This window comes from Sabethes cyaneus, chromosome 3, assembly GCF_943734655.1.
Source record: "Sabethes cyaneus chromosome 3, idSabCyanKW18_F2, whole genome shotgun sequence".
NCBI classification, from domain to species: domain Eukaryota; kingdom Metazoa; phylum Arthropoda; class Insecta; order Diptera; family Culicidae; genus Sabethes; species Sabethes cyaneus.
In genome coordinates, this window is record NC_071355.1 from 246,776,873 (window position 1) to 246,803,952 (window position 27,080).

Below are 27,080 nucleotides of genomic sequence, written 5' to 3' on the forward strand. Positions count from 1 at the left end.
ATACCGTTTCACAGTAGAAGCTCAGATAAGAGGCAAGAAAACGGAACGTGTTGAAAACGAAACAGTAAAGCAAACGATCTGTCTGAAACGATAAGCTTAAATGTATAGGGTGGTCAGCAAAATAGTCAGTGTTCGTACACGACGAATTAGTACCGTGTATGCAGACATCAACCGTGTACAACCCTAGATGATGATCCACAGCCGATAAAGGGAACATTCGCGAAAACTGATTCGAGCAGTATATAGACATTTCGCTCGTCTCTGACTTCCAGGCAGGGATACCAGACTTGCAGATTTGTCTGCAAATTCCAGATTTTTGGAACGGTCTTGCAGATTATTATAAATTTGCAGATATTTGCAGTTTTTCTGACTTTTATTGTTTTGGTGCAGATTTTTGTTCGAAGCTCTTTAAACTTTCACAGACTTCCTAAAAAAGTGTGCAGATTTTCGCAGATTATTTTTAAACCAGAAAATTCGAGTAGCCGGAAAACTGCTCGATTTTTTCGGTTTTCGAGCAGTTGCAGACATTTTTTTTAGAAAATATGGCATCTCTGCTTCCAGGCTCTAAAGTATAAATGTGTCGCCGAGACGAGACCCTCAATGCTCCTCTTTCTACGCATCTGGCAGCCAGCAACTAAACGTCAGCCGAAGTGTTTACGTTCAACCCGAAGCAAATTACAAGTGCAAATACAAATTGTATCATATTGAATTGTGAATTGAATGAAGAAATCTACTGTGTTACCTGACTCACTGCGAAATGCGTTGTATTCGCGGTATCGTGTTGGTTCGAAAGGTTTCGAAAAATATCGCCCTTGTATCGAAAATATCGTTAATTTTGATCACTAAAAATAACGTACTGAAGATGTTCCGGGATCCGGGAAATCTGTAAAGGAAATTGAAGTGAAAAGACTCGAACTCGAATAATAAACATACTCACCTGTAAGGAAGAATTACTCACCTATAAAGAAGAAATACTCACCTGTAGTAAAATTACTTACCTATGATCAAAGACCTAAATTAAATCGCCAAATTTAGAACTATACGCGGCTCGAACAAAGTGACTGAATTTCCAATTAGTGACGTGAATAAATTCTACTGCTCTCCCTGTGCAATTCGACAGTTAGGATGATGTGCCCTTTTCTCCCATCAGTTATACCCCGGTAAAAACACGTTTGAGTGAAAAACGATGTTTTTGTAGCTTTTTGACTGGGTTTAGCAAGCTATATCTAGATAGAATTAACAAAAGGGCGAATGTCGCAAATGTAAACAAAACGGATGAGAGTTATTCTTTGCTGGGCCAGCATAGGAAAATCAACCCTCACTCGGTTTGTTTACGCTTGCGACATTCGCATTGTTAATTCTATCTTCATATATCATACGTTAGGACATAATGGGTTAAATACAAAAGTTCCAATACTGGCTCCAAAAGTACCAATAGCTGGCTCAACTTGCAAGGGAAGCTAGTCGCCTGAGGCTTGAAATCCTGGGGCTGAGCGAGGTCCGTTGGCCGGGTACTGGCAAAAGGCGAACACAGGACATCATCCGGGCAAGTCTTGCTCTACTCTGGACAACGCAGACCTTGAACGCGTCATGGGCGTCAGGGGAGCTGTTTACAGAATTCTGTGGTAATAACAACATGGTCATTGGTGGATCGCTCTTCCCCCATAGACCAGTACATAAAGTCACGTGGGTTTCCCGCGACGGCCGAACAGAAAACCAAATCGACCACATCTGCATGCCGGAAATTCTGCAGCCGGAAATTGCGAAGGAGCCTTCTTGATGTACGCAACAAACTTGTTATCACTGAGTAACGTCTGCGCGTCGCACGTGTCCAACGACGGGAGGAGAAAGTTGGTTGCCGCTACGATGTCTGTCGATTGGAGAATCCTGAGGTGAAAAGGGCCTTTGTCGAACAACTTGAATCGCGAGCCTCGGAGCTGCTACCTGGTGGAACCGTCGAAGAGCAATGGAAGGGCATCAAGAACGCCTTCATCACGACCAGTGATGAAACCCTCGGCAAAGCGCGCAGCGGGCGGAGGGAGTGAATTTCGGATGAAATTCGGAGGAAGATCGACGAGCGGAGAGAAACGAAAGCCGGCATTGAGCGAACGCCTACTGACTGAGCGTACAGAACAGCTTAAGCGATGGACTGAACATTTTGAACAACTCTTCTGAGTTTCAACTGTCTAGCAGCGTATGACGCCTACAGTCCTACAGTCTCGGAGAGTCCATCGCTGGATGAAATTGTAGCAGCCATCAAGAGTATGAAATCCAATAGAGCGCCAGCGATAGACTGTATTTCAGCCGAAATGCTCAATGCTGACCCATCTTTGTCAGCCCAGATGATGCATCAGCTTTTAGGCAATATATGGGAAACTGCAACTTTTCCGGTGGACTGGATGCAGGGCATATTGGTCAAAGTCCCTAAGAAAGGAGACCTAACTGAATGCGGTAACTGGCGTGGCATCACGTTGCTCTGTATTACTCTCAAAGTACTCTGTATGGTAATCTTCAACCGGATCCAACAGAAGATCGACGCTACTCTCCGGCGGCAGCAAGCTGCATTCCGTGCTGGCCGATCATGTGCATTATATTGGAGCAGATCAACGAATTCCAGGACTCTCTTCTGCTGGTGTTCGTTGACATCGAAAGGCGTTCGACCGACTCAATCACGAAAACATCTGGGGCGCACTTAGGTGTAGAGGAGTTCCAAATAAGCTAGTCCATCTCATCGAGGCTCAGTGCGAGGCGTTCTCGTGCAAGGTTTTGCACGACGGCGTCTTGTCCGACCCAATAAGGGTTACTGCTGGCGTGAGACAGGGCTGCATTTTATCACCGCTTCTGTTTCTCATCGTTATGGATGAGATATTAGTTGGAGCAATTGGAGCAGTAGAGCAAATCGAGGATTGCCTTGGAATCCTCTAACGGTGGAGCAGCTAAATGAACTCGACCTAGCGACGACATTGTCTTACTCGCGCAACGCCGAAACGATATGCAGAGCAGGTTAGATGACCTCTCCGAGAGCACCCAGGCAGTAGGTCTCACAGTCAATGTAGCGAAAACTAAGTCTATGGTAGTGAACACTGACAATTCCACCAACTTCACAGTAGCGGGACAACAAGTTGAGCAGGTAGACGTCTTTCAGTGGCTTGGTAGCCAGACAACGCCCAATGGTGGTACCAAGACTAATATATCCACACGAATCAGAAAGGCCAGAGATGCCTTTGCAGGGCTGTGAAACATTTGGCGCTCAAACCAGACCACTCTAGATATGAAAACCCGAATCTTTAATTCAAACGTTAAATCCGTACTGCTATATGCCTGCGAAACGTGGTGCGTCTCAGCGGAGACAACGCAAAAAGTTTATTAACCGGTGCCTGCGATATATCATTCGTGCTTGGTGGCCTGACAACTGGATATCCAATGAGGAACTCACGCACCTTGAGGAAAGGAGCGAACGAGGTCTGCACAGAAGCACTCGACTGGAATCCACAAGGACAGCGTAGAAGAGGTAGACCCAGAGGCTCAGTGGAGCATCAGCAGTGGAGATCTCTGATTTCATCCCTTTGTTCTGCCGGACCGGTGGACATGGACACATAAGTAAGTAAGTAAGTTTGCTTTTTTTAGCTTATCTGGAATTTCTCAATGCTTCAGTGCATCCTACATATGTTTTTGGGGTCCAGTCGTTCAAACGCTGCTTCAAACCCAACGAAATTTTTTTTAATTAGGTTAATTGATTAGGCTCGAGTCGGAAACCTAGAGGAGTCGTGTTTCAGTTTTTTACAGTAATAATATACTAAACACTGTTTAAACTATTATCTTAGCAGGTGTGATCGTTGCGACCGATTTGTTGAAGTTAGGTTTAGGTAGGTTTGAAAAAAAATGGGTGGATAAGGGGTGATAGGTGTAGGGTTCCTGGTTTAAGTTTTTTTCTCTTTTCGATTATCAAACATGTGCAAACATGTCGTGTGTAGTCGTCGTACCCCGTTCTTTTGGATCTCATCTCCAGTCACAACCTCATCATTAAGTGGGTCTGCGAATTAGAGAGGAACGTTTTATATTTTCGTCGACATTTTTCAAGACTGTGTATATCAGAGTGATGTACTGGCAATCAGGAAATCAGTTAGCTCAGTAGGTCTAAGCTCACAGCATTCGCCCAAACTATATGCTCAATGTCGTGGAAGGTATCGCCACAAATACAGTGGATACTTGTTGAAAGCCTACACGAAAGAGATGCGTGTTAGATGTGAAGTGATTGGATATGAGTCTAAGCATCATACGAATGAAATCTCTATTAACATTCAATCCTTTGAAGCATGCTTTCGTCGATACCTTAGGAATAATGGAATGCAGCCATCATCCCAATTCATCTCTATTCCATCAAAGCTACCCTGGAGCGAGTGATGTGTTAAAGCAACGTTCGCGTCCCACGAACAGTGACTATTGACGGCGATCAACTGGTCCCCGCCGATAATAATACGAGTAAGGAGATCGAATAACGCATTCAAGCTGGAAATCGAGCCTCTTTTTCCCTCCATAAGACACTTCAATCAAGGAACGTACGCCGCCGCACAAAGCTGACGATGCACAAAACGCTAATCAGACCGGTAGTGTTCTACGGACTTGAGATAATAACTTACTTTACTTACGGAAGACACACATGCACTTGCCGTATTGGAACGAGAGGTGTTGCGGACTATTTTTGGCGGAGTACAAACGGAAAGCGGGGAATGGCGGATTGGGAGACTACGATGGGCCGACCACGTCGCAAGGATGCCGGACGACTGTGCAATGAAATCCGTTGTCTTCAAGAACCCCACCGGTACCAGGAATAGGGGGGCTCAACGTGTTATATGGCTCGACCAGGTTGAAGCCGACTTTCGTGTGCCGAGACGCACAAAGAATTGACGGCGAGTAGCCCATGACCGAGTATAATGGAGAGGAATTCTTGATACGGCAAGAGCCACCCCGGCTCTCGGCTGGTAAAGTAACTAACTACTATTCCATAAGTTTTTAAATTGTCGATGAAATATGTTATGCTCCTATTTACTCGACTTGTTTTGACTAGAATTTGTTTCCAGACGTTTTGTTTTATAAAGTGGAAGGCCGTTCCTTGTATATCTTCAAACCCTCCGCTACATCCATCTTCCACGTAGAGCTGTTGTTTATCGCCTCTTCGTTGTTGGCGGTTGGTGGATGATCCTCATTGAAGATAAGCTCTGTTACTCTCGATCTTAAATTGTGAGACACACTCTGCCGTATCCTTTCGTCCCCTCCGTTAAGTGTTTGCTTATTCGAGAGAAGTTCCTTCTCGTTTGACCAATTTGTGCTTAACTACCGAGTGGGTAACTGTTTCCGTAAATTCCCCATTTTCTAGATTCCTCGATTAAGAGTTTTGTAGATACGAAATATTTTTTGGATAGTTGTTCCTTAGTAGGAACAGAAAAGTCCCATCCCAAACTTTATGTTTCGGCGGAGAGATTCGTGGCATTCTACTAGCACTTTCCTTATATTTTCTATTACTCGTGCCAGTGTCAGTGACCACTCTTTAATATAGCTCGTATTGTCTTCTGGTAACCGTTCATTTTTGTAATCTGAGATATATTTTTCATTTTCTTCTGCGTTGCTTGTTCATTCAGAGGCAGAGCTTCCGTTCTCTGGAGGAAGGGCGGAAGGCCGCCAGTTGGGCCAACATTTCCATTAAATGAGCCACCATTTCCAGTTTTTCACTTCTCTTTGACGTATCGCCACCATCTTTGTGGTAACTATTTTCTTCTAGCGTATTTTCTTCGTTTGCCATGAGCACTTCGCATTGGGATGGTAATAAGAGGTTTCCCATTGGTGAACCATTTTGTTGTTTATAGAAATTTTCCCCAATTGTAAAGTGATTCAGCTATCGATATCGATTCAATATCGTTCGAGAATTTCATGGATTTTGTTTGGAACACAGTCATCGACGGTAATGCTCGTGTTTCGTCTTACAATTAAATCCGAAATGAAGTAATTGTTCTCGTTCTTTTCCCGTTCTATATGGATAAACAAACAACACGGCATTGTGCATTTGTTATTAAGATAGTTAAATTTGATATATTTTCTCTGTCTTCTACTCTCATATCCAATGAAGTTAATGCTCTGTTTAATTTATTGTATTTTTTTGCTTCTTCCTCTTCTTCTGCTTTTTTCGCTCTTGGTTTTGCGTATTAGTCTGTATAGTAATATTCACTTTTGTTATCATTAGTTTACTGCTCCGTACGTACGTGCGTGTGAGTGTTTTCGTATCTTAATTCTTTTTTAAAAGATTCTGTAATTGAAACTGCTACAGCTGTTTGCACATAATTTACCTTTTTTTTTATTTGCTGCTTCTTTTTTTTGTTGGCTGATTCCATACACGATGTACTTTGTCCTATGCATGGCATCCAACCTTTGTTTTGTTGATAGTTTTAATACATAAATCTAGTGTCTAGTTAAGAACTCCAAATACTTCGTGTTTAGTGATAATATATTAAAAGTTCATCTTTCAACTATATCCATGACTATTTTCATCTTACCAATTTTTTTCTCAAAACACAAAAGAATTGTGAGGAAAATTAATTTTTTTAGACCAAAACAAGCTCTCCTTTTAGGAGTTAACACACCAACGAACGACAAATTCAACACGTGTGGTAGTACTGAATAAATTCAATTCTATGCAATCAATCTGAGTAATAAAAAAATCATCCTATGAAATCGACGCATTGCAGCTGCAGTGTTTAAATATTGAACTAACGTGGGATACTGAGTACGGAAACAGTCATGAGCTAACCTCCTTCTTATTATTGTAAACCGTATATCGGTTTAGTTTCATAGAATTTAAAAATCCGCTGCTTGCTTTTTGCAAGAACAAGGTTGAAACTTTTTTCCCTCTCTTGTCACACGATATTGACTGCGATTTTATTGATGAATATGCTTGAGCGACACACCGCGTTCGAATGATGGATCGAACTGGACTTCTGTTTTCTCGGTCGAAACACAATTTTTTTCTAAAATAACTAAAACACTTTCGCCGATTTACTTGCTGGTAGCATTGCTATTGTTTTTTCCACTACTACCACTACATGCTGGCTTGGAGGATGACGGTTCGTCCTCCTTTTCCACGGCCAGGATTACGTGTTTGCCGTGCACCGTTGGCTGGTGGTACGGAATGGACGAGGAAAACGGAGGCGATGCCATCGTGTTTGAGCCGGACGACGAGGCAGAGGAAAGCGTTTGCTGTTGAAGGATCGACTGGTTGGAAGATTTATTAGAACCACCAGCGGTCTGCTGATGGTTATCAACCGAACTGTGCATTAGCATTGAGCTAGAGCTCGAACTGGAGCATCCGTAGTACATTTCCGGCAGGCTGGTGCTCTGTTGGATGCGGTTTGTACTGGAATCGAAATGAAGTTTATGGATTTTTTTCAAAGGCTGATGGTAGTTGAGATTCTGCGCTGTCGAAGTGGACTCTCGACTACCATTGTTATTGCCATTCACTTGGCTGTTGTTGTTGCTACAACTGTTGCTGCTATTGCTACTACTGCTGGCTACCATAGCCGATTCTACCACAGCTGCCGTAGGGACGTTCTGTACTATCCGCTGGCCTGCTGGAGGCGCAGATCGTTCCGGCTCGCTGTTGTCTATGTTTAAATTACTCTTGTAACTCGTGCTATTACTACTAACCTTATCCCTAGAACTATTCCCTGTTATCATCTCGTTCATAATGTCTATTTTAGAATCGTATATTAGCTTGCGAATCTTCTCGTTGCTATCTTGAATCATATGCTCCAGAGAGTAGCAATAGTCATTAATCAGCGGAGGTTTCCTTCGGTTGGCAGCTCGTCCTGCTGTCCAACCACTATCCCACCCGCACAGGCCTGCCGGTCCGCCGCCAAGCTTATTCACGTGCACGATATTATAATGCGAATCTTTAGGATCACTGGAAATGTTCTTCATCAGCAGCGTCTCATATTCACACAGTTGCTTTCCCCCGGCCGGAATTCTTCCTGCTTTTCTTCTTCGTTTATGATTTCGCTTACGCTTCAGACTGAACGTCGTCTCATCCTCGCACGACTCTGCGCCACCCATCGCGGGCATCTCCTGCATCACGTCATGGTAGCGGTCATACTTTGCACTCTCTAAAAATTCATCACCCGCATACCCCCCACTCAGCCGGTTGGGCTGATAACTCATCCGATACTTGTGCATATTCTTATCATACACAAATTTCGCTGAAGGCTTCAGAATGGATCGCACAGCAACTGCTCCGCTTATGTCAGCTACTCCCGACCCAGCGACAACCGATTTAAACGAGCGCGGTGTATCCTCCACGCCAACTTCCCCGATGGCGGCTCTCTCCAGCGGGACCATCGTGCCATCGTTAATGTAGTTAATGTGGATCGGCGACAGCTGCAGCTGCAGCGACGGTTCCGGACTCAGATGGCCTTCGTTCGGGGTGAAGTATACCGACGCCTTGCTTTCGTCCACGCTCTTGGTGGAAAAATTCTCCAGATACTTCAGATGACCGCTGCCGCTCTTCGGAACCGCTGCCGCATTGGCGATGGCGGCTGCAGCAGCCGCCGCTGTGGCAGCGTCCAGCTGCGAGAGTTTTTCTATCTTGGCCTTCAGATAGACTTCGAAACCTGAAACGAAAGAAGAAGAAGAGGTTTTAAAATGTTTTTCCCAGAGGCTTGATTTTGCAGGGTGGAGGATGAATTTTTGTGCGGATGCGGAATTCCACCACCGGAACGGAATGATACGCGCAGACCCCAGTGGAAGCAAAGAATCGGTGACGAATGTGTGCGATGTAGGCGAATTGTGTTTTGTTGTGTGACTATATGACTATAGGGGTGGAGATCGTAAATCCAATTATGAGGCGAGTTTGTGAGTGAGTGGAACGGGTTGATGACCAAATTGATATAAACGTGATTTATTGTGAAATTGGCTAATAAGAATTTAGCATCGCCTGCATTTCAGCTTCTGTTTCTTCTTACGAAAACTTTCTTTTTTACCTTCGAAAACGTTCATTCCTGAAATTGTAAAAAGAGGTGATAACTAACTGTTATTCTCGTGTCGTGGCAGAAACTTGAATGGCTTTGCTACTTAGTTGTGGTGATGTATAGCATCAGCACAAAGAAGAATAACCAGTTCAGCACAATCGCCTTATCGTCGTGACGTCGTGAAGACTTTATGGTACTTCTGGGTAAAGTTAACTTGCAAGTGCAACTATTAATATACCTGGCGTGACTGAAATATGTGCATTTTAGCGCTAGAAGCAATACGAAAAGAAAAGACTCGGACGTCGTTCGAAAGCTTAAAAGTCACATGTTTTTAGCTGACATTGCACTTCCCGTAGTCACCTGACTTCATGTGGCAATACAGCAAGCAACTGGGGCACTTTCCGTAATTAAAATGCGATCTGAATTATGACGGTATTCCCAATATTCAAAGTGAAAAGGGTGCATGTCAGAGTTCTTCATTAGTGGGAATTACCTCTAAAGTTGGTTTGACCCAAATGGGAATATTTTTTGTGTAATCATTTGACTTTTGAGAGGTGTAGTTTAATTTGAAAGATTGTTTTCGTGTTGCTACAACTGATAATAAAGCTGAAACACATAAGCGTCTACCAGAAATTTATCTTCCCTATCCTAAGAAAGTACAAAGAAACGGGTATAACTGAATCTGCCGGATCTCAATATATCGCAGACGCCAATCAGGAATATCATCGGACATGAATTAAAGCTCAAAACACACAGAAAGCAGTTGTTCGGTTGTGGGCTATCGGTCTATAAACCCTAGAACGCGGTGTATTCTCCAGCAAAATCCGTTCAGCCTGGTCGAACCATCTTGCTTGCTGGCGCCCTTGGTCGTCTTGTTCCTACTGGATTTGAAGCATACACCATTCGCGCTTTAGTCTGGAGTACTGTTCAGCCACCGCCATAGATGTTCTGCCAACAGTATCCATGTCATCGGCAAAGTAGACAAATTGACTAGAGTTGTTGAAGATCGTGTTCCGCGTGCTGATATCCGCTCGGTTCATAACACTAGTGTAGTGTTATAAACAGCACCTATGACCTTGACGAAGCCCTTTGTGTGATTCGAATGAACTGGGCAATCCATCAGCCTCATCCGAAAACAGCACTGTGTACCATAAATCGTGGATTGAATCAATTTGATCAGCTTCCTGGGGAAGCCGTTCGCGTCCCTTATTTTTCATTGATCTTTTCGGTCGATGGTATCATATGCAGCTTTGAAGTCAACGCACAAGTGGTGCGTGGGAATTCTGTATTTACCAGAGCCGGCTTTTAGGCCGGCAAACTCGTGCGGTGGAACGAAGCCTCGCGCTTCAGTGGTGATGACTAGAGAAAAAATGCTAAAAATTCTATATAGTGGACAATCCTTGGTTGAATTTGGCATATCAGAAATATTTGTATGATTTTTATTAATATTTTTTGAAACGGTGGGTCTACAATTGATGAAGAGACGGTAGGGGAAAGTAATGGTATGGAGGGGAAAGAGCAACGCTTAACAAGTAGTCGTTGTGACTGCTATCTTTTGTCGACTACTTGTTAAGCGTAGTTACCATTAACCCCCCCCCCCCCCCCTCTTCCTCACCTTTCCGCTTTTTCCCAACTAGATTGCACGTAACCGCACAATAATTGCACACTAGTAATAAAAAGCTCACCGCAACTTACGAAAATAGCCACCTGTCGGTTACTAGAAGAGTTACTGTCGATCGCGCCGATACATACTCACTATTGGCGTCACTCAAATTGGTCATCTCGCTTTGCCTAATGGCTGAGTGATTTAAATCACTGGTGTGCGCTCGAGATTGTTCTTCAAACAATCGCGAATGATGTACAAGAAATAAATCGTACAGGTTGATAGAATTAATCTTTGTCGCGAAATATAATAGCATTTCGATTGCTATTATGCCGAAAATGCTATAAATAAGGGATCCGACCAACTCCATTGCTAATTGAGTGGAGATCTTCAAACTAAACTTTTCTTCCGTATCAAAGTTCGCGATTTTCCAAAGGTGCATTTCAAGGTGGTTGACAAAGTCAAGGACTTTGCTAGTAAAATCCACCCGTGCTTAAGGTGAGAAGAAGATAGAGTAGCGAGATTAGGCCTTATAAGTAACTTTTAAAGTTTTAGACCGACTGCTAGTATAGGAGTTACCAAAAAAAAAGTGACTCGTGCCCGTAAAACTTACAACTAGCAGGTAAGTTGCGTGCTACGGTGACTAAAATAACTTATCAGGCATACGCATAACGAATGTACACGTTGAACAGGGTTCCCCATTCAACTTGGGATGTTTATTCTGGCTTGGGCAGAAGACCAATCTGCTAAGCGGACCCATCGAACACGCTGTCATAAGTCATAAGATTGACTGATCCACTCAGCGCACTCAGAACGTGCTACGGACCGGCGCCTGCCACTCACCCTAAGGTGGCAAACGCTATACGCTCTTCGTTAACATCTGGATCAGCTTGACTACCTGGATCAGCTGATTGATCGCTACTGCCTGTGTTATCAGGACCGTTCGGCCTGTGCTGTCGAACTGTGTGGAAGAACCAAATCAAAAAACCGCAAGTGCTAGCAAATAAGACTGTTTGCCATTGTTAGCCTTAAGTTGAGTAGCTTTACCCTGTCCCGGGACCAGTAGGCTGATGCGTTCAATAAACAGCCTGTTAGTTTGAAAACCACCCGAAAGATATCGAACTTTTGTTTGTTTTTCGAATTAATGAATGGTGAGATCTTTTCTCATTTAGATTCGCGTATCGTCTCGATTCTTTTAGTTCATTTGTTCAGGAGATTTTGTAGATATTAATCGATCAGTCTGTACGAATAATTCTTGGTTTAACCCCTGTTAGGAAAAGTCAGATGAGTTAACCCGCCCGTTTTACAGAGTCTCATAGCCGGACTTTCAAAAGCGTCAGCAGCCTCCTAAACCGGAGTGGCGCTTAAGCTGCTGTGCGTTGTGTGCAACACGAACGTTACAACTTTCCGCTACCGTCCATTCATCAAATGTAGAACCACCGTTTCAAGAAATATTAATAGGTATATATGCTTGACCGCATTTCAATGTCAAGACTAAAAACACGAGGTTGGGTTATTTCATAGGAATGGAGCCATTCCCCGAATACCCGCGCCGAGAATCGCGGCTAATACGCTGACAGACGAACAGCGTCACGAACATGTACAAGAACATGAACATGTTTGATGTACAAATAAACAGCGTAAGTCGCAAGGGCCTGCATAGTGTCGTCGTCCTGCCAGTAAAAACAAGTTAGATTAAAACTTCTCAGTTGGTGGTTTTTACAATAGACGGAGGAAAAGGCACAATTTGTGTCTAAAAATAACCCATCCAGATATTTCGCTAGCTTAATAAGGGGGTTGTGCAGTCTCCTTTTGTCCAGCGCCTCTGCGGTTCAAAGGTAGAAAGGTAAATATTTGATCCGTTGTTGACAGTACTACAACGCCGGTTTGATAGATTTCCAGAATTCTGTTCGCAATTGGTGATAGTCGGTGGAAAATGACTTGAGACAGCACTTTGTAGGCGGCACTGAGAATGGTGGACGCACGATAGTTCTCACAATCCAACTTGTCGCCCATCTTTCCACTCTTCCCAAAGCTGTTTGTATCCCAAACTGCCACAATTATCCGGTGCAAGTGACCAGCTTTACCAGTTCTTTTTTAATAAGCTCCGCTCCGATGTCATTTTTCCCAACCGATTTATTGCACTTTGGCTGCATGATGGCCTCCTCAACTTCGTCCATCATTGGGGTGGTTTACGGTTTGTCGTATTTTCGAAATCGCCTGGACGCCGTTCAGATATTCAGCCAGGCAGCGCTTTTTCTCCCGGAAGATTTGAGTTCACTGTATCTTCTTCTATTCCTATTTATCTTTCCACGTTCTGACGTGTGGCTCTGCGCAGCTCTGCCGCCCACACAGCGCTCTCCTCATCTATTATCCTGTTGCAATCATCGTCATACCAGTCGTTCCGCTAATTCCGTGCCATGGGCCCGATGATCCTTTCCGTTACACTGCCAAAGGCTGTTTTGATGGTATTCCAACAGTCCTCGAAAGGGGCTTCGTCCAGCTCGTCTTCGAGCTTCGAGTGAATGCACGTAGTTTACGGCGACTTCTGGATGTTTCAGCCGTGCGAAATTTACCCGAGAGTGTTGGGCGCATCTTAACTATTACCAAGCAGTGGTTTCAGTAAACGTTGGTGCTTTGACAGGATCTGTCGTCAATGATGTCTGACAAGTGCTGCAAGTTAATCAAAACGTGGTCGATCTGAGATTTTGTCTGATTTGGTGATCTCCTACACGTTTATTCTGGAAGAAGGTACTACGTACGGTCATGTTTTTGTTCATGGCGGCAAAGTCGATAAGTGTAAGGCCCTCCAATCACCGGTTTATATTCCTCATCCTGGCCAACCTGAGCATTGAAATCCCCACGACGATCTTGATGTCATGTTTTGGATAGCAGTCGTATTCACGCTCCAACAGCGCGTAGAATTCCACTTTGTCGTTATCGTGAACTATGAAAGCTGTACCCACCTCATATATGTTACCACAGCTCTGATAGATTGTATATCTGTCTCTGACCGTACATACCGTTGAACTCTTCCAGCACGAATTCGCGCCTCTTCAATAACTTGGAGAGCACTCGAGTGCCCCCTTAGAAGTTGAAAGATCGACAGTTCCACGTCCCAATTTCCAAAACGTAATCCTTTTCGACGCTTGGATCTTTTTCGATTGTTCCAGTCCAAATTTCTTTGACCATCATTCGTTGCTTTCATTGTGAGGGTTTGCAAGGCTTGCGGCACCAAACACCTGTCTCGCCGGAGGATCAACGAAGCTCCATGTGATGGTGGGTTATACAATCTCCACTGATCGTATCCCCGAGGAGGTAGCGAATAAAAGGCTGTGAGCCACTGTAGCGTTTACTTTATGCCTACAGCCTATAAATTAAGCTGGCTGTCCGGCGGTGTTAAAGTGGTATATGAATCGTTAATTCTTCCATGAACAGCGAAAATAGCAACGGTCCCGAGTTACTTCCTCGAGGTACACCAAAGATACTGCAAAATAGGTTGGACTATCTTTGTCTCACATTAAAGTTTACGAGATTTCTTATTCTTATTTCTTATTTATTTATTACATCAACAGACTTACAGGTAAGCAAATTAGTTGGACCGACTTAAGAAGCAGTTGAATCGCTTACGTAGGGTTTGGCGCAACAGGTGCAAATCGGATATGGATGCAATTTCGTTAAACATCCTCTGGAGACCGCTGAGGGCTTCATATTTGAAGTAGTTCGTACAGTGGTATGACATCCTCGGCATACCACTATTTCGAAGGGATCTAGGCTTCACATTACAGTCGATTCACTCAAGGATTTGAGGGCAGTCTATTTTTCCTCGCAAATTATCGGTGATTGGCAGGGCTTTAGATTTATCCCTCCGTACGGAACGAGTATCCAGGTGGATTAGCAGGTGGTAATTGGCACGGATTTCGCCAGCGCAACCGACGAAGCGCAAAACGCAGGAAACGGCGCTGGACGGATTCGATTTGTTCAGAACTGTTGTGGTTGTTCGGGTTCCAGACCGCAGAACAGTACTCCAGCGTCGATTTGACATGGGAGCAGTATAATGCTTTTAAGTAGACGTCTGTGAAACTTTTGGCAATCCTGAAAATGAATCCCAGGGTCCTGGAGGATTTGATATATACTGTCTGAATGTTAGATTTGTATCGAACATTACACGTAGGTCTTTGATATGATCGACCCGCTTGATAGTTCTCGATAGTGTAGTTAAAAAAAACAGCATCTTTTTACGTGAGAAAGATGTTACGGAGCACTTTGAGGGATTTACAACCATTCTGTTTAAGGTACACCAATCAGCGAAGACATCCAGCTGCCGTTGGAGTGCGATGCAGTCTTCAGTTGAGCAGATACGGGAGAATATTTTTAGATCATCAGCATACGATAATCGTGGTTCTTCAAGTACTTCGTTGAAATAGAGTAGGAATACGAGGGGTCCAAGATGACTGCTCTGCGGAATACCTGAATGCGTGTCATGCGCGGCAATCCCGTCCACTGGTCTCGGCGCTGCATATGGCATCGACTGGTATGGCGCTTCGTATTTTACTTCCCCCACGAAGGAAGTGAGTTTCGAGTTGAAGTTCATTTCATACACTAAGTTCTTCAATAAAATGCTGCTGTGGCTGGCAATCAGCGAGAAGGGGATATCAAAGCCGTTCTTCTTTCGCTCCGGACTGGCCGTGAACGGGGAAATTTATAGTACGAAATGCCTGCCAGAAGTTGCGTCGTTCGTCAAGAAGTACCATAAGGGCGAAGACGCGGTGTTCTGGCCGGATCAGGCGTCGGCCCACTACTCGAAGCGATCGTTAGAGGAGATATAGTGGCTGAATATCGAAGTCGGCGAACTCGCTCAACGCCCCCCAGCTGCATCCCATCGAGAATTTCTGGGCAAACCTGAAGCGTAAGATCTACTTCTAACTATTTTGACGCGAAAACTGAGGAGGAATTGATAAATAAAGCGAAGAAAGAACTCAAAAACATGCCTACACGCATGTTTTCGTCCGCCATGGCGAATGTTCCGGTAAACTGCCGGAAGGCCGCTCGCAAGAGCGTGGAATTTTTTGCAAGTAAGCTAATATAATTACCTTTCATGGGAAATTTATTAAACTCAATTAGCTGTCCTAGTATTTTTTTTATCATCATTCGAAAAAAAGTCCATTTTTTAATGCATTCGTTAATGTACGAATTCGGGCTAGTTTCAAGTTTCAACATCTACAATAAAGAGAGACTGTCTTTTTTTAGGCATTTTTGACACACAGACAGTCCGGAGCGATGGAATTGGTTAGGAATCTGACATGACATTGCAAGCTAGTAAACATACAGAAAAAGTGTGAACCGTTTCAGTCCCCTTTTGCACAGTTAGTGGGAAAGTTTTTGTTTAACAAGTGGAGCCGTCGACAGCAACAATATAATGATTGAGATTCAATGATTGAGGTCATACCAAAAGTAATGACTGATGAGTTCCGACGGACACGCTGAAAAGTCTCATATGTCTTATCTACAAAAAAGGCCATCGACTCGAATGCAGCAATTATGGGGGAATATCTTTCCTCAATTCTGCATACAAAAATCGCAACCACGTTCTGTTTCGTAGACAAAAGTCGTTTTGTGCACTAATTGTTCACTTTGCCACAGATCCTCGAGAAATTTTGAGAATTTAATTTGTAGTCTCACTCATTGTTCATTGACTTGAAGTCGGCGTACGAGTCAGTTAACCGAAATAAGTAAAAGTTCGATAGCGATCTCGCATCCTAGAGCTGGCGACGCAGTAGGCATGACGTATGAACGGCAAACGAAAGGAAGAATCAGCAGAAAATCCGGCGGACGACTCCATCCAGATCACAAACGTCCAGTCCAGTTCTATCTGCACCACTCAGCAAATAAATCTGGCAAGCGATGGCAATTGTCTATAACTTCTATTGCATGAAATCCAGTAGTAAGGTCACTGATAAACAGTAAAAAAGCAAAGATCCCTAAATTGTTGCCTTGAGGAACTCTTGATATATTGTTATTTGAGTTCAACTATAATTTATCTTTTTCTTGGGTACCAAAAAATCAAGTTTTCTCTAAATTATTGCATGGTTATTTCGAAGAAAAACTGCTTTCAATCCAATATAAATAATATCAACTAGTTCCTGGTTTTCTTTTTACAAAACACACGTCGAAGTGAACTCTAACAGGCTAGAATAATGCGGTAAGGCACATTCTGCAGAATGCCATCAATTTTACTCAGCTCATAAAATATGCATGCTCTGCAGTGCCACCCATATTCAAACCAATTTGCAGCCAAATGCATATCAACCCTTTATGCTCTTCCAAAATAGCCAGGAGGACAACTTATCAACATCTACAAAAAGAAGCGCAATTCAAGCTTACAACGTTTATCTAACTGCAATACGTTTTCCACTCTTTCTGGACTGTTCGAAACCACAATACAATACAAGAAGTGTCCTGCAATTCACGTTATTTCTCACGGGACAAAGGCGTGTAGGAGTGGAGCGAAGGAGCAAACAACATTCGTAATAAATATTGTTCGATGCAGGCTGCCCGAATGCAAATTATCGCCAGCGCCGTTGACGGTGCCTGCGCTGGAGTGAAAACGGTGAAAACCCCCGGGGCTGTTTGACGTCGTCGTCGTCGGATTGTAGTCGTACGTCAACCCCCAATTGCACACAGCCGGACAAAACCGATTGGATGCTAATGCAATTGCTGATATATCCTATTGTCCTTTGCTTTGGGGGTTTTTACTTTCTCGCCCACTACTCACTCCTGGCAATCAGTAAGCACCGCCGCTATAGGCTATAGCTGGGTTGTCCAGGCGCCTTGAAAGGTTCAAGGTTAATTGCCTTTCCTTGCTACCATTTCACTGCCACCGCAGCTGGTGCAATTTGTTTCGTTATGCAAGAGCTGTCTGGCGGCGAGCGAGGGAGCGAACGCTATCATGGTCCTAGCATAGCGTGGGTATATTAGAAATTGCAGTTAGCTGGAAGTTGAACACGGGAATAGAATTATAAGGAAGACACATTCCATCGGGATACTGGAGTGCAAGGAAAGAACAATACTGTTGGAATCGCTGGAGCGAGCAACCAATGGTTCAACAATTTTCTGGGATTATAATTTCGAATCCACGATTTAGATTTTCCAACGATCCCAACTGTTGATTTTGGTTTTACGCCCGTGACTTTTAGTTAGACGTAGTCCCATGTAAAAACGTTTAAATCACCACCAGAAGTAAATTGAAATTGTCTTAATAAATGAACGTAAACAATGATCCAAAACAATTTACCACGCTGATCCATGAATGTTTCAAATGACAAAACAGCATAGAATGACATGTTACATATGTTATAAATGTGAACCTGTTATGAGTGAAAATTACAATATGCAATGATGCGAGAAAAAAAAAACTAAAAAAATTAAATTCTCACTTAATTAGTCAGTTAATGTCGTTGGTGAATGGTTCTACTTCTACAGGTGTTGGGACTGGATCAAGGTTCTTGGGCTGGAAGATGGCTATCAGTGGTGTCGTTTTTGTGTTGATTTGCTATTAAATATAATCTCTAAAACCAATTGAGCGGTAATTCTGCTCATAGCTTAGTCATGTACTCCCACTGTCGGTATGCGCTATCGTTTGCTAATGTCGCCTCTCCTGTGGTAGATCACGAATATTTTGGAAAAATTCGTTTTGAAGAATGTAGTTGGTGACGTTAAAAAACATTCGCCTCTATAACAAACAAAAAATTAAAACAAATACATACCGTCAAAGTCCTCGTCGTCCTCGTTTCGACCCCGGCAGTTCTCAAAGTAGAAACTGGGCAGATTTTCCAGCACCTTGTTCAGTGTCTGCTGCTGGTACTTGTAGCCCTCGCGAAGCCGCAATGCCTGATGGGCGCTGAATTTACGAATCTTATTCCGCTGGAAAACGTAATTCTCTCGAACCCAATTCAGCTGACCGGTCGAGTAGTCCCGGACGCGACGTACCTGAAAAATAAAAGCCGAAACACCAAATAAATAAACAAAGCATTAGATTAAGCATTTGCTGACGCAACACCTCTGCGAGCCCGAGCCTCATGTGGTGACATTTTTTTTTTCTAGTGACTAGCAGCCATAATTGGATTGGACTTTTGTGCGTGGAAAATATAGGACAGCAATACTAATTGACAATACCCTAATTGACGTTGATGGTTGGGCAACCCGAATATTTTCTGACAATGGGGCCAATTTCTAAATTGGTTGGTGTTGGAGAAGGTAACGAGCCGACCGAACTGTGCAGTATCTGAATTCAATGTTCCGTCCAACTAGTCGGAACTAGTTTTACTCACACTCCTTGCAGGATCGTTAGGAACTATTAATGAGGTCTAGCTAACTTACATATGCGTCTAGCGAAAGTTGTTTTAGTTCCATTCAAGCATCATATGAATTCAATACAAAGAAAATATGCATACTGGCTTCCAAAAATGAAAAACCAGACAAACAGAAAGACCATCGTTAGTGTTTTATATTTCCATCCTGATTTCAGGGATCATTATCTTAGTTTCTCATTAACGAATACACGCGTCGTGTTGATAAATACCTGTGTCAATTTTTCATTTCTTGCGCACACGGTGTAAAAACTGTCAATAAACTTGTTATACAGTTATATTAGGTATCAGACAGAATAAAAATATGTTGAATGAAGACCATTGAAATGAGTGACACGTAACGAATATGAAAGTGCTTCTTCAAAGCGTTATCACAGTTACAGCAATATTGCGGTGTGTTTATTTCTTTCTATTCACACCATTCACACAGTCTCGCGTTGTTTGTGCGAAAATGTCTTTCGGTTTAAAAGAAAATTGTAAAACTATTATTGGAAAGAAAGATTATGCAGAATCTCGTAAAACTGACGGCTCTTGTTTTGTGTTTAAAAAGGCGCGTAGAGAAAACGTGTCACGTTTAATTTCTTTTATATTTGCTGGGTTGCAAGTCGAAGTGGATGAAATAAATGAACACAAGCATATAATGGCAAATTAAAACATTGGGCGTACATATATGGACAAGATAAAAACGATCTTTGTACTTACTACCAAAGACCAGAGGTTCTTTTGAAAGATTTCAATCTACTCGATGAATGGCAAGTTCGAAATTGCCTCAAAAATACGATGAAAAGAAACTCAAAATTGTTACAAAGAACGGTATTAGGTAAATACTCGAGCTATATTCATACTGTTACCTAATAGATGAATTAACAGAGCTCGCCTACAATGCAAAAATTATACAGCGGAGAAACTCACCGCATCCAACGAAACATCGATTACACTATCTTGCAACGATGCAAACTGACCGTTAGGGTCAGTGATTCTGGATGGACATTGTATCTGAGAAGGTTGAAGAAATAAAATTATTTTTGATAGAAAATTGATGGAAAAAGTTTGAAGCAGAAGCTTAAGGCGACATGGGAATTCGAGGAAAAATAATAATAAAATGCGCCTATAACAACATGGTTTTCAAACTTCATGATAGCTTTTTCTCAAAAAGTACACAAAGTATTGGACCAGTCAGCTTTAATTTGCCGGACTCTGGTGTCATCGAACGAATATTGAACGGCCATTGAACCTGAGTAATGGCCGGTAAACTAACGATTACCGACGGTACATGACAGTTTGTCAGTTTTTCGACTGTAGCTTCAGTTATGGAAAATAATAACGGAGAATGGAAGCTCAAATGTTCTACAATTTATTACCCGATTTGTTTATTAGATGAGGCCGAGATTAAATTTTCCAAATGCCTGTGGACTGATGATATAGTTTTTTAAAAATTCATAGTTCCATAAGGATCTAGTATCGGGCAAAACAGTAAGACCACTGCTTGAGCAAAAAAAGAAAGTGACTAAACTTGACATGTGGTGACCGGAATGGCGTACCAATAAGCTTGGATCCTATCCCACAGTTGCTGCTTATTCTTCGACTTCTCCGTGTACACCGACCTTTTAACGATGTCCCATAGGTTCTCTATAGGGTTCAGATCCGGTGACCACGCTGGCCACTCTATGACATCGACTTTGTTATTCTGGACCACTTTTTGACGGTCATCCCTTAGGATTTAGACGTAGAGGTACTGATCCATGATCTTATCCACCTAGTACAGGGGGCCAACCCCGTACCAGGAGAAGCACCCCCACACCATAATGTTCCCTTCTCCATGCTTAAATGTCATCTCATCTCATCTTGGAGGCTCGCTTTATGACAGAGTCAACGCTCGCGGGCATTTTCCTAGGGCGTTCGGTTCTTTCGGATTTTTTGCGGTCGATTTGGATCGTCCCAAGTAATCTGCGATTTCGCGTTGGCTACTGCCTTCCTGGGACATTTTGCGGATGACCATCCGCTGTGTTTCCGTGCAATTATGCGCGCGACCCATTTTTCGTTGAAAACCTTACATACTTCTTGTTTACCTGATAAATAATTACCAGGATCCGAAAAACATCAAATACCACCGAGAAACAATAAATTTTTTTCAAAAGTCGGTCGAAACAACGCTCGAAACGACGAACTGATCCTAAATTTTGTCGCACCGGTTTTCAATTTTTGACAATTATCAGCGCATTTTTCTAAAACGGGTGGCTTTGATTGCGTTAAATTTGCGGTTTTCAAAGTTATCATACTAGCCTGAGTGCTCGCGCTCGGTTTCGGATATGCTATATTTGAATTGGCAGTTTTTACTGCTAATATGAATTTTTTGCATTAGAGTGGTCTTATTGTTTTGTCCGACACTGTACCCTCTAAGAGTAATTATCTACTGTAGTTCAGCTAAGGAACTCGAAAATTTAAAATTACAAGAGAAAAATGCTTTATAATTTTCAATGAGGTAGAATAGCGTTTTCTCGTTTATTCTTTCGAGTTTTTCAATACTAATGGATATTTTACGAAATACTTTTTTAAACGTGGTTTTTCTTGCATTGCTAGAAAATTTACTTACATAGTTAAAAAAAAATTGCTTGATGCTTAGTTCCTGACATAAACTCTTGATTGTACTTTCACGTTCTGAATTACAATTTCCCATATTGTCTAGTGGCTAGGATATCCGGCTCTCCTTTCTACCTTACTTTCGAACTTGCACTCACCTGATCGTAATATTGATCCCGCAGCGTCGTCAAGTGGTGGGTACCAATATCGCGAATTTCCCGCAAATGTTTCGCCTGGGTCGAGTAGCTGCCCTGAATCCATTCCACCTGCTGGGCGCAGTTTTCTTTGATACGGTGAACCTATTCGGAGCAAAACAATACCAAAGGTTAGTAATTTTAGTACGGTTTTCCGATACGTCCTGCCCGCACCTGCTGGGTGTAATTTTCCCGCAACCGTTCCAACTGCTGGCTCTTGTAATGCTCGATGTTGTCCAGCATGGCGTAGATTTGGCGCGCTTTCGATGAAGATTTGTCACTGCGGTAGCAGTAGCTGCAGCAGTTCTGGCAAATCAGATCGATAATGCGGAAGCGGATAAACACCCGTCGGATTCCTTGGAATATCAGTGTCAACGCCAGGAAGGTTGCCGCCGAAATGGCGCCGGTAATGATGCTGCCAATTTTCACTCGATAGAATACGATGGGATCGATGTACAATCTAGCGAGCCGGGGAAAGATAAAGGAAAATTGAATTAGATTTGTTGAGCAATCATCTCTCTTGTTCGTCAGCATGAATATTTTGGCGCTGATAGTCGACTGCTATCACAGCGGTTCGCCGGGCCGAAAAAGAAAGTAGCAACGTTCGTTCTTGGGTGTTATAATGCAATTGCTTATAAAAGCTTTATGCCTTGCAGCATTCAGTAGTAGTGCAAAGCGCACTTGGGATGTGCCCTACTTTTTCCGATGCAGCAGAATCTCAGCCACACACAACAAACGAGCGAAGGAACGGAGCTTCCATTCAACCCGCTTCATCGCAAGCACAGGTGACCCCGTTGAAGGTTTTTTTGCTGTTGAACTTGTTCGTCAGAGAGGATGATATCGACGAATCATCGTAAAATTCATAACTGCGGAGATTTGATAGAATGTCTATCTGCAATCAGCAGTGTCAATAATAAATAAATCAATCCAGTAAGAAGCGGATTCGAGTCGGCTAGATAAATTTTCGTTGGAACCTAAGTCTCAACGGAATTTAGTCCGTGGAATAACATTGTTAAAGTTTATGTTCTACTCTTTGATTTAGCTTTCAGCGAACAAACAGACGCCTACACGGTTGTAGCCGTTTTTCCGCTATCAATTTAATTGGTCCCACTGGCGCCGGAAAATCTATGGATGAGCTGAATCACCTTCGATAATCCAATTATTTGAACGTCTTGTAAGCCGTGCTTTCTTTCAGAAAGCCACGTTTGAGCTGCTCAGACAACTGAGGAAAATTTTTATTGGGTGGGTCAAAAAAACATTTTTGTAACCAGCAAAATACGGCATTCGTCATTCGTGTCGCAGTAATTTCGCAAAATAACTGCCAGTAAAGTCCTCTCTCATAAAGTTGTGGCTCGCTTTACCTACATTAACATATTGCTGCAATCGATTTGTTAAAATGTGTTTCCAGCATGCGAAGTGACTCTTCTGAAGTTATGTCCAATGCGTCTGAAAATAATACTTGTCTTAATATTTTACCCAGATATTTTTTGTCGTAAATCGTCGTAACAGTACTAAGCACAAAAAAAGCTTTGGCTAAATGGTTCAGCTGCATTCGAATCGGCTCCTAAAGTATAAATAAGCTTGTATAGGATGAACGAGCAATTGACAAATCGAATTCAGAAAGCGTGAATTTTGCATTCGCAGTCTATGCATATCTCAACAAAAAGTAAGTGCTCTAAACGGAATGAACGTTCTCATATTTACGGTCCTTCCCTTTTTCCACTGGTCGGTTTCATTCACCATATGGAATGAAAATATTTCAACGGTACGATGACGTATCGTATCGTGTTGATAGAAGCTATCATGACAAACAAAATGATGTGCTCCTTTCGGCAGCTGGACTTAGACTTGCCCTTCGTTCAGTCCCTTACGTTCGCCAAACAAAATATCATTGTTTTATGCTTTTCATTATAATGATGATAACGATGAATTTGCAGTTTTATTCAGGTCAGTGCTTGTGTTCTTGAAGTTTCGCAATTCACGAATGAACGTTTTAAGATCGCTCACAGAACACCTATATCATACGTGGCATTAATGTAGGACTATTAAAAGTCAAGTGCAAAGTAAGCCTGCATTTTAGATGATACGCATCCTACGACCTCGCCCCGGGCGCGTCTTTGGTGGAAAACTAAGTGAAACTGAGCCATGTGCAATTATTCAAGACAGACCGGGTTGTGAATGGCAGCTTTCAACTTGCGAAGGCTGGAATTAATTATTACGTGATGTCTCCGTACATGAAACTGTGTCAGCAAGGCAAAGCTGGCAGTTTCGTTTCTGCAGACGCAATTAGTAACAACAATTGGTGAACGGGAAATTAATCTGGTTAAAACTGTAAAAATTCTGTCAATTAAATAGTAAATGATGGCCAATAAAATCACTTACCTTATGCCGGCGGTGGCATTTCCCATGATGTTGATGGCATAGCACGTGTACAGGCCGCTATCCCGGCGCGAGATGTTGTGAATCCGCAGGAAGCCATTCTCCAGCAGCGTAATGCCCATGCCCAAATTGTCCCGCAGCGGACCATCGCCAGTGACATTATCGGTCGTTAACATTTGAAACTCGACCGACTGCTGGTACTTACTCGATCCTATCTGGCTGGACGGTTCGTACAGCAGCGACTTTTGCTCCAGCTCCTGACTGTGGCGTAGAATTTCGTTTTTCGGCGTTATCCAGATGATGTCCGGCGGTGGATTGCCAGTGAAGACACACTCCAGTACGGCGTCCGATTTCAGCAGGTGCATCTTGCTGTCCGATGACTGTAGCAGTTCCGGCTTGAAGCAGTTGATGTGCTGCAACACCCGAACGATATCGCCCGGATATCCGTTGCGACACTTGAGCTCAGAAAGACGCAGTAAATCGTAGATTTTTTGCGTATTATTTTCCGCCTGCAAATCGTCGATCCAACTCAGAATCCAGTACATGTGGCAATCGCAACCGTAGTCATTGTTGAGAAAGTTGGCTTCCTGCAACATGTGCAGAGTCCGGATCTGTTCCGGAATGTACATAATGTCGTTGTTGGCGACGTCCAGGTAGCGCAGTTTTGTTAGCTCACCGATCTCTTTCGGCAGGCTGGTCAGTCTATTGTTCGATAGTAGAAGAGTTTCCAGATTCGGAACGTTGCGGAAAACACACGGTTCGATTTCCTTCAGGCGGGTATTGTTGCGGATCGACAGGTAATGCAGGTTTCGGAGAATGTCCTTGTTGATGGTTTTGTTGTGACGGGAAATCCAGTTGCTCAGTGATTCTAGATTGGTGGCATCTAGGTAGAGTCTTTCCAGCTTGTACTGGCTGGAGAAGATGGAATTCGGAAGCGTTCGCATCACATTGTTGCTCAGGTTGATCGATTGCACATTTTTCAACGCCGAAAATACTGTTGATGGGAGTATGTAAATCTGGTTGTGGTTGACGTATAGGTGTCTCAGGTCTTCTAGGGTGTCGAAGGCATTCCGATCGATGAACACCAGCTTGTTCGATGACAGATCCAGTATCTGAAGTTTTTTCAAGCCGTACAGTGCATTTTTCGAGATCTTCTCGATAATATTGTTATTCAGTCTTAATACGCGCAGCTGCTTGTTGGTGAGAAAAAAGTTGTCCAGAAATGAAACGAGCATATTGTTGGAGACATCCAACACTTCCAACGCTCGCAGTTCTTTAAATATTTGAAATGGCACCACGTACAGTCGATTGCTGGACAAATTCAGCTCCGTTAGATTGTTCAACCCATTGAAGATGTTCCGTGGAAGATCGTGTATAGTGTTGTTCGATAGGTTCAAAATCCGTAACCGACTGAGCAGTCGCAGAAGACCCAAAACAATCTCGTTCAGTTGGTTGTTCTGCAGCTGCAGCTCCTCTAAATTTATTAAGTCGTAGAAAATATCGTTTGGAAGATTGAATAATTGATTCTCGGATAGTTTCAACAGTTTTAATCTCTCTAGTTTGCTAAAATAGTTTCGTCTTAAACTTTTAAGCTGATTTCCGCTTACATCTAGTATCATTAAATTAGTATATCTCTTATCATTCCTTCCGAAGGTCAGTTCCAGCTGCTGTTCCGTAACGTTACTATCACTCCACCGAACCACCTCTAAGTAGTTTTCGTTCTTGAACGACAGAAAGTCACTGGCCGGATTTTCGACCAACACACGTTCCAGTAACACTGCTTTGTACGAATTTACCGGCCGCAAGTATTCGTCGTTAACCGTCCGTAATACCGTATCGGAACAACTCAACACTTTCAGAAAACTATGTACATCCTCGCTGTCATCATTGTAAGTTGGATAGTCAGAAAACGGTAGCTGGGCTCGGTCGGCTCCCCCCTCTGGCCCGGCCAGAAAACTGGCACCGCTGCCGAAGCTGCCGTACGTCGACGTCACGGTGCATTTCGTCTGATCCGCTACACGTACAATGAGAAACAGCTGGGTTAGTATCAAGAGGACATGCAAACGTCCGGCCATTCTAGTAGCTGCAAGAGGAATGCTTTTCCGCGGTATGTCTTCGATGCTAGCGAAAACCCTTTGGCGGTACGATTACTCGTCTGCTTCGGATAGTTGATCCATTTGCTTTGCGAAGTTACGTTGCTCGACGGGAAAACGTAATGCATCTTTTCCGACCCGACAACTCTGTGCGTGGAATGAAACGGAGAAAAGAGGAAAAATAAAAGATTAGAAATGAGCTGGCAAGCGGTTGGTTTCTGTAGGGTGTGCGAGTTCTTTGCGATTGTCACCGAAAGCTTGTGAAAAATCGCTCCGATCCACACGGTGCAGATAATTACCAAAAGTGTTCATTATTTTAATTATTCTGTTAATGTATACCACGAAAAGTTTATTTGCAACGTACGTGCTGTTTTCCAACATAGCACAGTATCTTCATTTACTGATTTGGAAATCGTCACATTCACTTCAAAGTAATGACGGACTGGCTTTTGGTTAGCTTCAAGACAAAGAAGTTATCGCGAAGTTTTTTGGGCACACAAAGATTTGGCAGTGTAGGTATACGTTTTCATCCTTCAATGAAATTGCAATATCAGAAGCAATCGTTTTAATGAGAGTGTATTCGAGAAAAAAAATTCCGCTTAAGATAACACAATTATCGTCAATTAAAATTTCATTTCAACCAGTCAGGATCAAAGGTTACAGCATTCATTTCATTTGCTGACGAATAAAAAGCAAAAGTAAATATCCTGTTTTGGATGACAGATTGTGCTTATGGAGCCGTTTATTTGTACCACCTTATGGTTTGCCGATTCACATGGTGACATGAAGTACATTAATGTAACTTTTCTTTTTCTAGACTATTTAAAACGAGCCTTAATATATTGAAAACA

At 42.9% G+C, this 27,080-nt stretch overlaps 1 protein-coding gene across 7 annotated transcripts in view; it reads right to left on the reverse strand.

Moving 5' to 3' along the window:
* Positions 1-6,063: 6,063 nt before the first annotated feature.
* The window catches only part of LOC128741347 (uncharacterized), a 75,068-nt gene continuing 54,051 nt past the window's right edge, over positions 6,064-27,080 (reverse strand). For all 7 annotated transcript variants that reach the window (XM_053837116.1, XM_053837117.1, XM_053837115.1 and 4 more), the window contains exons 3-7: positions 24,140-26,376; positions 21,932-22,217; positions 21,722-21,862; positions 18,381-18,603; positions 6,064-8,654 (exon numbers count right to left, since the gene is read on the reverse strand). In XM_053837116.1, the coding sequence (XP_053693091.1) occupies positions 7,048-8,654; positions 18,381-18,603; positions 21,722-21,862; positions 21,932-22,217; positions 24,140-26,211 (4,329 nt within the window). In that variant the 5' untranslated portion in view covers positions 26,212-26,376 and the 3' untranslated portion in view covers positions 6,064-7,047. The remainder of the gene's footprint in view (positions 8,655-18,380; positions 18,604-21,721; positions 21,863-21,931; positions 22,218-24,139; positions 26,377-27,080) is intronic.